Source organism: Oncorhynchus mykiss, chromosome 31 (genome assembly GCF_013265735.2).
Source record: "Oncorhynchus mykiss isolate Arlee chromosome 31, USDA_OmykA_1.1, whole genome shotgun sequence".
Lineage (NCBI taxonomy): Eukaryota > Metazoa > Chordata > Actinopteri > Salmoniformes > Salmonidae > Oncorhynchus > Oncorhynchus mykiss.
Genome location: NC_050571.1, coordinates 23,843,560 through 23,855,310, shown reverse-complemented (window position 1 = coordinate 23,855,310; position 11,751 = coordinate 23,843,560). Strand labels below are relative to the sequence as shown.

Below are 11,751 nucleotides of genomic sequence, written 5' to 3'. Positions count from 1 at the left end.
AAGACTGGTCTAGACGCACAAGTCGCTTTGTGGTCTGTGTTCAAATCTGGCTGACCACTTCCGGAGGTGCACCTGTTCATAATGTTAGAAAATACCTACCTGTGAGGAACTCGTTTGCTGGCATCATGCTAGCTAGTATTTAGAAAAACAATTTTGTTTGGCTGGAGTTTTGCTAACCAGTTTGCTATCTCTTTAGAGCTACTTGATCGGTTAGTTGGCTACTGCCATCAGTTGTGTTTAGCATATTTAGCCTGTTCCGCCGTTTGCAGAATACATACTGGTATTTTGAATATAGCGCGGGAGAAGGGAATCCGGACACTTAAGCGTAGATGCATGACGCGTTCGGAATTCCATGATAGAACTCCGAATATTAAACTGCATGAACTGTCAAGTCTAGACATGGCCTTTGTTTCTCCACGGACTTGTGAAAGTTGTCCAAATCCTTTCCCGTACAAGGGTATCCTAGCAACAATGCGAACGACGTTGATGTGAATGAACTTGCCTCTGAAAAGGTTTGTATATCAAGCAGGGTTGTTTTGTTTTTTTTTTGTAAAAAAATATGGGTAACTTTTCTCCTCATGCTGATGTTTCTGCTTTGAGCGCTTGTTAACTTGCCAAGCGTCCTTATCCTATTTAGAATTTAATATACGGTATGTAGCTAAATTGGCTAGCTAACGTTAGCATCAGACTGCCAGGTTTTGACATTGAGCCAAACCTAGCCCAAGATGACGCTGTTACTATTACGTCGTTTGTCATCTTAAAATGAATAATGGCGCCATCTTGCGTTGTGGCTGGTTGGGCTACAACTAAGCCAGACTGTCAGCTTCAGACAAACAATGTTTTGATTTGACCTTTTAACAGATTCAAATCCAGCTATTGCAAAGTGTTCCAAGTTAATTCCAACGTCCCCTATCCATGTTTTGATTTTGTCAAGATTGTTTACAAGCGCTAACGTTATGGATTATGAAACTCCAAAGAATCAGATGCATTCTCCTCGGATTTATGTGGAGAGAACTCTGGCGTTGATCAAACCTGATGCTATACACCAAGCTGAGGAGATTGAGGACATCATTCTCCGATCTGGGTTCACAATTTTACAGGTTGGTGTTAACTGTTTGAGACATGCAGTGACCATCCAGCTGGCAAGCAGTTTGTGTGACTATCAATGTGTAAATACAAAGAGGGTGTACTTTCTCTTGGGTACTCTTCCTCTGGCCAGAGCAGAGGTTACTATTGAAAATGAGTAGAAAAAAGTAATCAGCCAAAGGGCATAGATGGAGGACTTGGGCAAAACGAACTTGATTGATTGGATTATTGGGTGTGGTGCGTTAGGTAGATCCCCAGTCGTGATCATGCAGGGTCAACGTCTGCCATGTACACTTATCATTCATTGCTGTATGTGACAATGTGGGTCTGTGTAACTGCTCTTTGACAGAAACGGAAGCTGCAGCTGAGTCCGGAGCAGTGCAGTGACTTCTATGCTGAGCAGTATGGGAAGCTGTTCTTCCCCAGCCTAACAGCCTTCATGAGCTCTGGACCCATCATCGCCCTGGCTCTGGCCAGAGACCAGGCTATCGCCCACTGGAAGACCATCATAGGACCTGTTAACTGCACCAAGGCCAGGGAGACTCACCCAGAATGGTCAGTCAGTCAGGAGGAAGAGGATTGTACAGATCGGTCAGAGCTGCAAGTAGCTGCATTGCTCAAGGGCACAGTGGCAGATTTTCCATCTAATCAGCTCTGAGATTCAAACCAGCAACCTTTTGGTTACTGGTCCAATGCTCTTAAAAATGTTGTCCATCCAGTTCAAATACCAGTACTATTATTACTAATGCCTACCGACTGCATATATGCATACCAGTACAGAGTGATTGTACATGTGCTCGATCAATACTGTATGTGTACTACACAATACTGTATGTGTTCCCTGTATGCTTTGAGCACTTCTACTGTAAGCTAACATGTGCATCTTGTATCTCTCCCCAAGTCTGCGAGCCAAGTACGGCACCTCTGACCTGAGGAATGCAGTGCACGGCAGCGACTCGTTCTCCTCAGCCGAGAGAGAGATTAAGTTCATGTTTCCCAACTGTGAGTTAAACACACACATTGAATATTTACTTTTCTTCAGCACCTGTGATTACTTTTATTTTATCGAAGGTAATCCATTTAATACAAGTTCTTACATTGACAATGACAACCTGAGTTAAAGTGCATGGAGTGTCATACACACACACAAACAGTACAACAGTTAAATAGAAGTTGGAGGGGGTTTCCTCTCTGCTCAGTGTGTGTTATACCCTTTTGATTTCCTCTCTGATACACCCGTGTGTCGGACCCTCCCTCTCTTTGTCCAGCTGTGATCGAGCCCATCCCCATGGGAGAGGCAGCCAAAGACTACCTGGGCAGGTTTGTGAGCCCCACGCTGCTCAGCGGACTCACTGAGCTCTGCAAACAGAAGCCTGTCGACCCCTTTGTAAGTATCAGGGTGGAATGATAAATGTGGGCATTCAAATATGCACTATGAACATTTAGTACATGTTACATTTGCTTTTTTTCATCTGAATCAACTAATTCAGTTATTTGTGGGGGGGGGTTTCCCCCCGAAGACTTGGTTGGCAGATTGGCTGGTCAGAAATAATCCCAACAAACCTCAAATATTTGATGGGGCAACAGGGGAGGAAGCAGCATAAACACAGACACCGGAAAACACCATCTGCCTTTACCAGTTAAATCCATGTTCAAGAAACTGTTACATCAAATCCTGTGATGAAATAAAGAATTATATTTTGACAACCGGAACCAATTTTCTCTTTTCATTTTGGGAGGGGAGGATTGCTTAACAATATGATGGTGTACATAATAAGAACTGCAGTGTTTTGCTGATCATTTATGGGGTTAATTTCTTTAAATGTTTCAGGGTGTTTATCAACATTCAATCACTTACATTCAGGTAAATGCCAAGATAAAGGAAACACCAACATAAAGTGTTTTAAAGGCCCAATGCAGCCTTTTTTTTTATCTCTCAAATCATTTCTGGGTAACAATTAGGTACCTTACTGTGAATGTTTGGAATGAAAATGGTCAAAAATAAACAAATTGCAACTTAGAGCAATTCCTCAAGCAATAATTCTGCTGGGAGTGGTCTGAGTGGGAGGGGAAAATTGAAAACTAGCTGTTATTGGCAGACAACTCTTATTGGTCTATCAACTAATTTACCTGGTCAAACAGTTCTTACACTACACTAAAAGGGCATTCTCATTTTCACAGTATTATTCCAACCTCAGTGTGGAAATATAAAACACAGGTCAATCACAATTTTGACTGCACTGGGCCTTTAATAGGGCATTGGGCACAGGTGGCTGGTGTCGCCTTAATTGGGGAGGACGGGTGCATAGTAATGAATGGAATGGAACTATAAAGCACATTCACTCCATTCCAGCCATTATTTTTAGCCGCCCTCCACTCAGCAACCTCCTGTGGCGTTGGGCCACCACGAGCCAGAACCAGAGGTTGACCGGTTATGATTTTTCAACGCCAATACCGATTATTGGAGGACCAAAAAAAGCTGATACCGATTAATTGGCCAATTTTAATATATATATATATATATATATGTGTGTGTGTAATAATGACATTTACAACAATACTGAATGAACACTTTAACTTAATATAATGCTTAAATAAAATCTATTTAGTCCCAAATAAATAATGAAACATGCTCAATTTGGTTTAAATAATGCAAAAACCCAGTGTTGGAGAAGAAAGTAAAATTGTAATATGTGCCATGTGAAAAAACTCATGTTAAATTCCTTGCTCAGAACATATGAAAACTGGTGGTTCAATATTCCCAGTTAATAAGTTTTAGATTGGAGTTATTATAGGAATTGACGCGTCAACTATTTCTCTCTATACCATTTGTATTTCATATACCTTTGACGATTGGATGTTCTAATAGGCACTTTAGTATTGCCATCCTAATCTCAGGAGTTGATAGGCTTGAAGTCAAACAGCGCTGTGCTTCAAGCATTGCTAAGAGCTGCTGGCAAACGCAGTAAAGTTTGAATGAATGTTTACGAGCCTGCTGCTGCCTACCACCGCTCAGTCAGACTATTCTATCAAATATCAAACATAGACTTAATTATAATATAATAAGCACACAGAAATACGAGCCTTAGGTAATTAATATGGTCAAATCCAGAAACTATAATTTCGAAAAACAAAACGTTTATTCTTTCAGTGAAATATGGAACCGTTCAGTATTTTATCAAACGGGTGGCAACCCTAAGTCTAAATAGAAATACCCTAAGTCTAAACATTGGCACAACCTTCAATGTCATGTCATAATTATGTAAAATTCTGGCAAATTAGTTCGCAACGAGCCAGGCGGCCCAAACTGTTGCATATACCCTGACTCTGCGTGCAATGAACGCAAGAGAAGTAACACGATGTCCCTAGTTAATATTGCCTGCTAACATGAGTTTATTTTAACTAAATATGCAGGTTTAAAAAAAATATACTTCTATGTATTGATTTTAAGAAAGGCATTGATGTTTATGGTTAGGTACAGTCGTGCAACGATTGTGCTTTTGTTAAATCATCACTCGTTTGGCAAAGTCAACTGTGATTCGATGATAAATTAACAGGCACCGCATTGATTATATGCAAAGCAGGACAAACTAGTTGACCTAGTAATATCATCAACCATAGTTAACTAGTGATTATGTGAAGATTGATTGTTTTTTATAAGATAAGTTTAATGCTAGCTAGCAACGTACCTTGGCTCCTTGCTGCACTCGCGTAACAGGTGGTCAGCCTGCCCCGCAGTTTCTTCGTGGAATGCAACGTAATCAACCATAATCGGCATCCAAAAATGCAGATTACCGATTGTTCTGAAAACTTGAAATCGGCCCTAATTAATCGGTCGACCTCTAGCCAGAACAGCTTCAATGCACCTTGGCATAGATTTTAGAAGTGTCTGGAACTCTATCGGAGGGATGTGACATCATTCTTTCACAAAAAAATCCATAATTTGGTGTTTCATTGATGGTGGTGAAAAACACTAGCTGTCTCAGGCACTGCTCCAGAATCTCCCATAGTTAGTTAATTGGGTTGATATCTGATGCCTGAGACTGCCATGGCATATGGTTTACATTGTTTTTATGCACATCAAACCATTCAGTGACCACTTGTTCCCTGTGGATGGGAGCATGCCCATGGTTGGAAAAATAATGGCTTGCCCAACATTTTATTACATGACCATAAGCATGATGTGATGTTAATTGCTTAATTAACTCAGGAACCACACCTCTGTGAAAGCACCAGCTCAAGTATTTTTGTTATTTTGGCAGTTACCTGTTGTAATTGCTTTCACTGATTGCATTGCACAGTCTGTAAACTGTTCATATAATACTATCATAACATAGAGATTGGTTTATATTACTATAATAAACTGGGTGGTTCGATCCCTGAATGCTGATTGGCTGACAGACGTGTTATATTTAATCAATAAGGCTTGAGGGGGTGTGGTATATGGCCAATATACCACTCCTAAGGGCTGTTCTGGATACAGGCCTTAGCCGTGGTATATTGGCCATATACCACAAACCTCCGAGGTGCCTTATTGCTATTTTAATCTGGTTACCAACGTAATTAAAGCAGTATAAATAAATATTTTGTCATACCTGTGGTATACGGTTTGATATATACCACAGCTGTCAGCCAATCAGCAATCAGGATCTCGAAGCAACCAGTTTACAATAGACCGTATATATCACGGGTATGACAAAACTTTATTTTTACTGCTCTAATTACATTGATAATCAGTTTATAACAGTAATAAGGCACCTCTGGAATTTATATATGGGCAATATACCACGGCTAATGTCTGTATATAGGCACTCCGTGTTGTGTCGTGCTTAAGAACAGCACTTAGCCATGGTATATTGGCCATATACCACACCCCCTCTGGCCTTATTGCTTAATAACTTTTCTTTATATTATGTATCACATTGTCAAACTCAAATGTAGAAAAAGGCTCTTCCAGTTATGGAATTTAAGAAGCAACATGTGGCCTTTTCCAAATGCTGACAATTTGAAAAATATATATGCAACATGTAAAGTGTTGGTCCCATGTTTCATGCACTGAAGAAAAAGAATCCCAGACATTTTCCATATGCACAAAATGAAATTTGTTTACATCCCTATTAGTGAGCATTTCTCCTTTGCCAAGATAATCCATCCAACTGACAGGTATGATATATCAAGAAGATGATTAAACAGCATGATCATTACACAGGTGCACCTTGTACTGGGGACAATAAAAGGGCACTTTAAAATGTGCAGTTTTGTCACACAACACAATGCCACAGCTGTCTCAAGTTTTGAGAGAGCGTGGACTTGAGATGCTGACTGCAGCAATGTCAACCAGAACTGTTCTCTGAGAATGTAATATTGATTTCTCTAACATAAGCTGCCTCCAGTGTCGTTTTAGAGAATTTGGCAGTATGTCCAACAGGCCTCACAACCGCAGAACATGTTTAACCACGCCAGCTCAGGTCCTCCACATTCAGCTTCTTCACATGAGGGATCGTCTGAGGGGGGGGGGGGGGGGGGGGGGGGTGCTGATTATTCTGTCTGTAATAAAGCTGTTTTATGGGGGGGATCATTCTGATTGTCTGGGCCTCGCACTTCAGTGGGTGGGCCTCTGCCCTCCAAGGCCCACTCATGGCTGCACCCCTGCCCAATCATGTGAAACCCATAGATCAGGGCCAAATTAATTTATTTTAATTCCCTTATTTCCGTATATGAACTGTAACTCAGAAAAAAAGTAGAAATTGTTCCGTTTATATTTTTGTTCAGTATAGTTTGAAGGCTTGTTCCTTCAAGAATAGTTAAAGGTTAAATAAAAATACATTAAAAAATAATGTACCCAGCGGAAAAGGTACTGAAAGTTCTAATGTGTAGTGGGCGTGTACACTTAAAGTGAAAATGAACTGAGGTATATAATTGGCCGTGGCCATGATTGGCAGCTTTGGGGATCAAATCAGAGGCACCCTACATGAAAGGTCGTTTTTTTTAACCGGTACTATAAAACCAACGACGGTTTGACGTCGTATGGAAGAATCCATCTTGGAGAGCGTTTGCTGGTTGTCTTGTCACTAGGCGATTTGGAGAGATTATTTTCAATTTATTTTATTTGTGTAAGTATCGTAAATGTTTTCGTTTTTTATGTAAATGTAGTTGTACTATTTAAGTAGTAAAGCCTTAGGTCGTGCAGCCTTAGCATTACGTAACGGTGTCATACTATGGTTCATGCTTGCGGTTTATCTGTGCGATACATTTTTTTTTTTTTAATAAACAGTATTTGCTGCTCTTTATTTTCAGAGGGTGTAAGAATTGTCACTTTGTTGCAACCGCATTCGACGAGTCGATTTCCGTACGTCGCTTGCATTCTGGCAACATGGCTTTCTGTAAATGTATGGGAGACAATCTTGCCAGCCAAAATGGAGGGACTGTATGCATAGCATAATGGCGAAGCATGTACAGCGAGTGGGTTACATAATAACAGGTCATTTTATAACAAAACATTGCTTCACTTTGCAGGACAAGGGATCCTAGTACAACATGTCAGACACCGAGCAACAGTTTATGGAAACATCCGAGAACGGCCATGAAGGCGAGGAGGATTTTAACGGAGCCGAGCCCGCTGATGAGACCGAAGCCCCGAATGAAGGCGAGGCAGAGACCGAAGCCTGCGTAGAAGATAAAACTGCATTAGAGGGAGAAGGCAAAGGGGAGGGAGAAGATTCACAAAATGGTGCCTCGGAGGGGGAAGGCGGACAGATCAACGCCAGCAAAGGCGAGGAGGACGCGGGGTGAGTGTAGAAATGTATTCGAAATATTGTTTTCGATCTCGACAGAGCACTTAATGGCTTGCATCGCTCCTTTGTTACGTCTGGCTTTGTTGGCGCCATGTGCAGTGCTAAGGGGGGATGGGCCTTTAGTCTCTATGGGATGGGCGAAATCAGCGTAAAAATAACACTCGCCCGTTTAAACAATCGCGTACAGTGAAAATATACACCATCTGTTAATTATAGCACAATGGTTTTTTTTCTGATTAAAATTGTTGGGCGTGCATGGTTTTGGACATGCTGTAGTAGGCCCAGCCTTCCTACAGCAGAAATAATGTTCCGTAACGCTTAGAACACTTGTGTTAATCAATCGCCATATTTAATGTGTTCATTTCTTCTTTGCTAGGAAAATGTTTGTTGGCGGACTTAGCTGGGACACAAGTAAGAAAGATCTTAAAGATTATTTCTCTAAATTCGGTGAGGTGACAGACTGCACCATAAAGATGGACCAGCAGACAGGCAGGTCAAGAGGCTTCGGCTTTATTCTCTTCAAAGAGGCAGCCGGTGTAGACAAGGTAAGAAATTACATTTCTGTCACTTGTATTTATGGGCTGCATATTTCATGCCAATGTGTTTCCATGTGAAGTTTTACAGCACTGCAACATCCCTGTAGTTATGCAACTATTTGCCCTTCATTCTCCTAGTTATTCTTCCTCTTTTCAAGGTTCTCGAGCAGAAGGAACACAGACTAGATGGGCGACAGATTGACCCCAAGAAGGCCATGGCCATGAAGAAGGAGCCTGTAAAAAAAATCTTTGTAGGTGGCCTCAACCCAGATACAGAAAAGGAAGTTATCCAGGAGTACTTTGGAACTTTTGGAGAGGTATAGTATCCACATTTCTGTTGATTTTGGTTGTGTGGTAGTACTGGCTTGGTGGTTTTGGTGCTGTGTTAACAGTAATTGTTTCATCTTCCCTTCACATGCAGATTGAGACGATTGAGCTTCCACAGGATCCAAAAACAGAAAAGAGAAGGGGCTTTGTGTTCATCACGTATAAGGATGAAACTCCTGTCAAAAAAGTGCTAGAAAAGAAATTCCATAACGTCAGTGGAAGCAAGGTGAGAATGGATCTCAGTCAAATGCACTGCAAGGCCGTGTGCACTGTCCCTTTTTGTACACGTGATTAAGGACGTACAATGTTGCCCACCCACTTTCAAATGGAGCCTTTGATTCATGTAAATGTTATTATTCTAGTGGTTTCCTCAGGGAACATGTAACCCTCACATTGAAAATCCATGTAGTGAGTGTTGCAAAGTTTTTTTTCCTTCTGTGGCTGACTTAAGTTTTCATGTTACGATCTGTTCCAGTGTGAGATTAAAATAGCCCAGCCCAAAGAGGTGTACCAGCAGCAGCAGTATGGTGGCCGTGGTGGTGGGGGACGGGGCAGGGGTCGTGGAGGTGAGTATTAACACCAAACATCTGGTGCTGATTTAACCTGGGCAAACTGTACTTCACAGTCCTAAGAGGTTTGGGTTATATGACTGCATCTAGTCGCTGTATTGATTTGTTCTTCTCAGGTCAGGGCCAGAACTGGAACCAAGGTGGTGGTGGTGGTGGATACAACAACTACTGGAACCAAGGCTATGGTAACCAGGGCTATGGCTACGGTGGACAGCAAGGCTATGGTGGATACGGAGGCTATGGCAACTACGACTACTCCGCTGGATACGGCTATGGGGGTGGCTACGACTACAGTAAGCGATAACCACCCGAAACACAAATGTGAGAAACTTTGTTGGTCCTTGTCGTACGGAAGACACTCAGTCTTTTTCTTTCTTGTCCTCCAGACCAGGGCAATGCAGGCTATGGGAAAACTCCAAGACGTGGAGGCCACCAGAGTAGCTACAAGCCATACTGATCACATGTAGTGCAGGTATGCATTTTTGCATCATCTATGGTGATATGACAATCTAACTGTAACCATTTGTGCCTTTGACTCCAAAATTTCTCCCATCTAGTCTGATCCCATTCAAACGTTTGTTAATGAGGGGGGGTGGTGAGGGTCTGGAAATCCTTAATAATGGACTCATTCCATGTGCCAACCATTTTAAGATGCATCCCTACAAACACTACTTGATCAATAAGGGTTGAGGTGGTGGTTGCCCCAGCATAAGCATTAGGGCCTTTCTGATGGGGTGCTGGGTATGGCAGCTAGGTGTCATGTCCCCTTTGATGTGCTCCCCCTCTGGAGCAATGTGATTGTGATGTAAAGAAAAATACTAGTTCATAAACATCATGGTGTCCATGTGTGTAATACTAAATGCCATTTGGATATGCTCAGTAACTGTAAGCACCATGTTTCTCTCTTAAGGTCTAAAGTAAATAAGAAAAAAGAAACCCATGGTCCGGCCACAGCGAACATGGGCTCTGGCTTTTCCTTTGGAGTTGGCAGAAATTTGGCCTCATGCCGCATATGTACAGATCAAGTGAGGAACTGGGGAAGCAAATGCCACTTCCACTTTTTATTTGATATTGTTTTGTGTCCATTTCCAGAGATGGAAGTGTTATTTTTACTGTACTTTTTGGTACCTTTTTGAATAATGTATTGTATGGTGGTATTTTACATGTCTGCTGGACTTACCAACAAACAGGAGCAGAGCTTTCGTAAGCTTTTCAAATAAACTTTTGTTGGTGTTTCTAGATTAGTTTTTTTTTTTTCTCATGCTGAGTGTTTGATGCGAGTTGCATGGCTTCAGATGTGGGGTGAGGCGACGGGATTAAACTAATCTAAGGTTTCATTGTAAGCTTGTCTAGTGAATGTTTGCAGTTGGCTAGTAGACGATGACAACCAGCATTTGTTTTTTTTGGCTTTTAAGGAGTCTTTCCCCCCTCCCATATTGTCTGCATTTTTAAAGTGGCTACTAGTGTTACAAACAATACAATCCAACCGAGTCAAGCCTGTTAATGTAAGAGGGCCTTCCCTCTCTCACTGGAAACTCATTCCTCTAGTGTCTTGGGCAAATTGGTAGAAATAAACTTTTGGTTTATATTACACGTGGATCCTTTTGTTGTTATTCATAAACCTAATGTTAACTGATTTGTACTGTTAAATGGCTTCTTGGTTAAGGTTAAAATCGCTCTGTACGGATGCCTCTTTGGGATGCGGTGGCAGATACTTCGCTGGCAGAGGGAATCGGTCAATGGGGTGAAAGCCGTTCTACGTACATGTCGATTAACTTTCGGAGCTAGTGGATCTTACCCCGCTATGGATCTGAAGTGTAACTACAGTATTTGCTATGGTTCTAGGTGGATAAGGTGATAACAGTAGTCCTCTGGTAAGTGCACTCCTACCCCACTTATGCTTGTCATTAATAGTCCTTTGATACTTGTGTATAAAGTCACTGTTGCCATGCAATGTTGCAATTATCAAGATCTGCTGGAAGTGTCTTCTCTTCAGTCTGCCTGGGCCAGTGTCCATTCCAAGTTGATGTCCATGATCTCTTTCCTACTGTATCAGTAGTACTTCATTGAGTTCTTAGTACTTCGTTTTTCTGTAGTTACCATGTGGTGGGGGCAGAGTCTATTTTCACAGAAGTATAAATGTGAGCATCACAAGGTATTTTAAATGTTTTCATTTCATAGCAAAAGTGCATGGTGTTTTAGTAGAGAAATGCATTGCTCTGTTTCTGTCCTTCGTGCAGAACCAAAAGCGTGCAGTAATTCCACTTGTTAGCTCTAGAGGTGAAATCATTTACCTTTGTAGCCTTAATTGTGGTATGGATCCATGAGATGGGCTTTTATGTCTGCAGTCTGTCTTCCTCCAAGATGGCTCCAGGTCTGGTGCTCTGCTTTATGAAATGGTTATCTGGGATCCATGGGATGTCCCACAGATGCTGAATA

The 11,751-nt window shown here is 41.6% G+C and overlaps 2 protein-coding genes across 8 annotated transcripts; both read left to right on the top strand.

Annotated features, from left to right (window-relative positions):
- The first annotated feature begins 61 nt into the window (after positions 1-61).
- nme5 (NME/NM23 family member 5) lies at positions 62-2,817 on the top strand. 5 transcript variants are annotated; one of them, XM_021583627.2, is made up of 6 exons: positions 62-512; positions 978-1,100; positions 1,436-1,641; positions 1,988-2,088; positions 2,355-2,473; positions 2,577-2,817. In XM_021583627.2, exons 2-6 carry the CDS (start codon positions 984-986, stop codon positions 2,688-2,690), a joined length of 657 nt encoding a protein of 218 aa, XP_021439302.1. In that variant the 5' UTR covers positions 62-512; positions 978-983; the 3' UTR covers positions 2,691-2,817. The 5 variants fall into 5 exon arrangements, with proteins under 5 accessions (XP_021439302.1, XP_021439300.1, XP_021439303.1 ...); XM_021583625.2 differs by having other exon boundaries at positions 935-1,100; XM_021583628.2 differs by having other exon boundaries at positions 2,607-2,799.
- A 4,227-nt stretch (positions 2,818-7,044) lies between these two features.
- LOC110504804 (heterogeneous nuclear ribonucleoprotein A/B) lies at positions 7,045-10,909 on the top strand. Of its 3 annotated transcripts, XM_021583621.2 has the most exons (9): positions 7,045-7,199; positions 7,603-7,874; positions 8,257-8,425; positions 8,575-8,733; positions 8,838-8,969; positions 9,219-9,309; positions 9,429-9,605; positions 9,699-9,784; positions 10,223-10,905. In XM_021583621.2, exons 2-8 carry the CDS (start codon positions 7,624-7,626, stop codon positions 9,767-9,769), a joined length of 1,050 nt encoding a protein of 349 aa, XP_021439296.2. In that variant the 5' UTR covers positions 7,045-7,199; positions 7,603-7,623; the 3' UTR covers positions 9,770-9,784; positions 10,223-10,905. The 3 variants fall into 3 exon arrangements, with proteins under 3 accessions (XP_021439296.2, XP_021439297.2, XP_036825786.1); XM_021583622.2 differs by lacking the exon at positions 9,699-9,784 and having other exon boundaries at positions 10,223-10,909; XM_036969891.1 differs by lacking the exon at positions 9,699-9,784 and having other exon boundaries at positions 9,429-9,633; positions 10,223-10,909.
- The last annotated feature ends 842 nt before the right edge of the window (positions 10,910-11,751 follow it).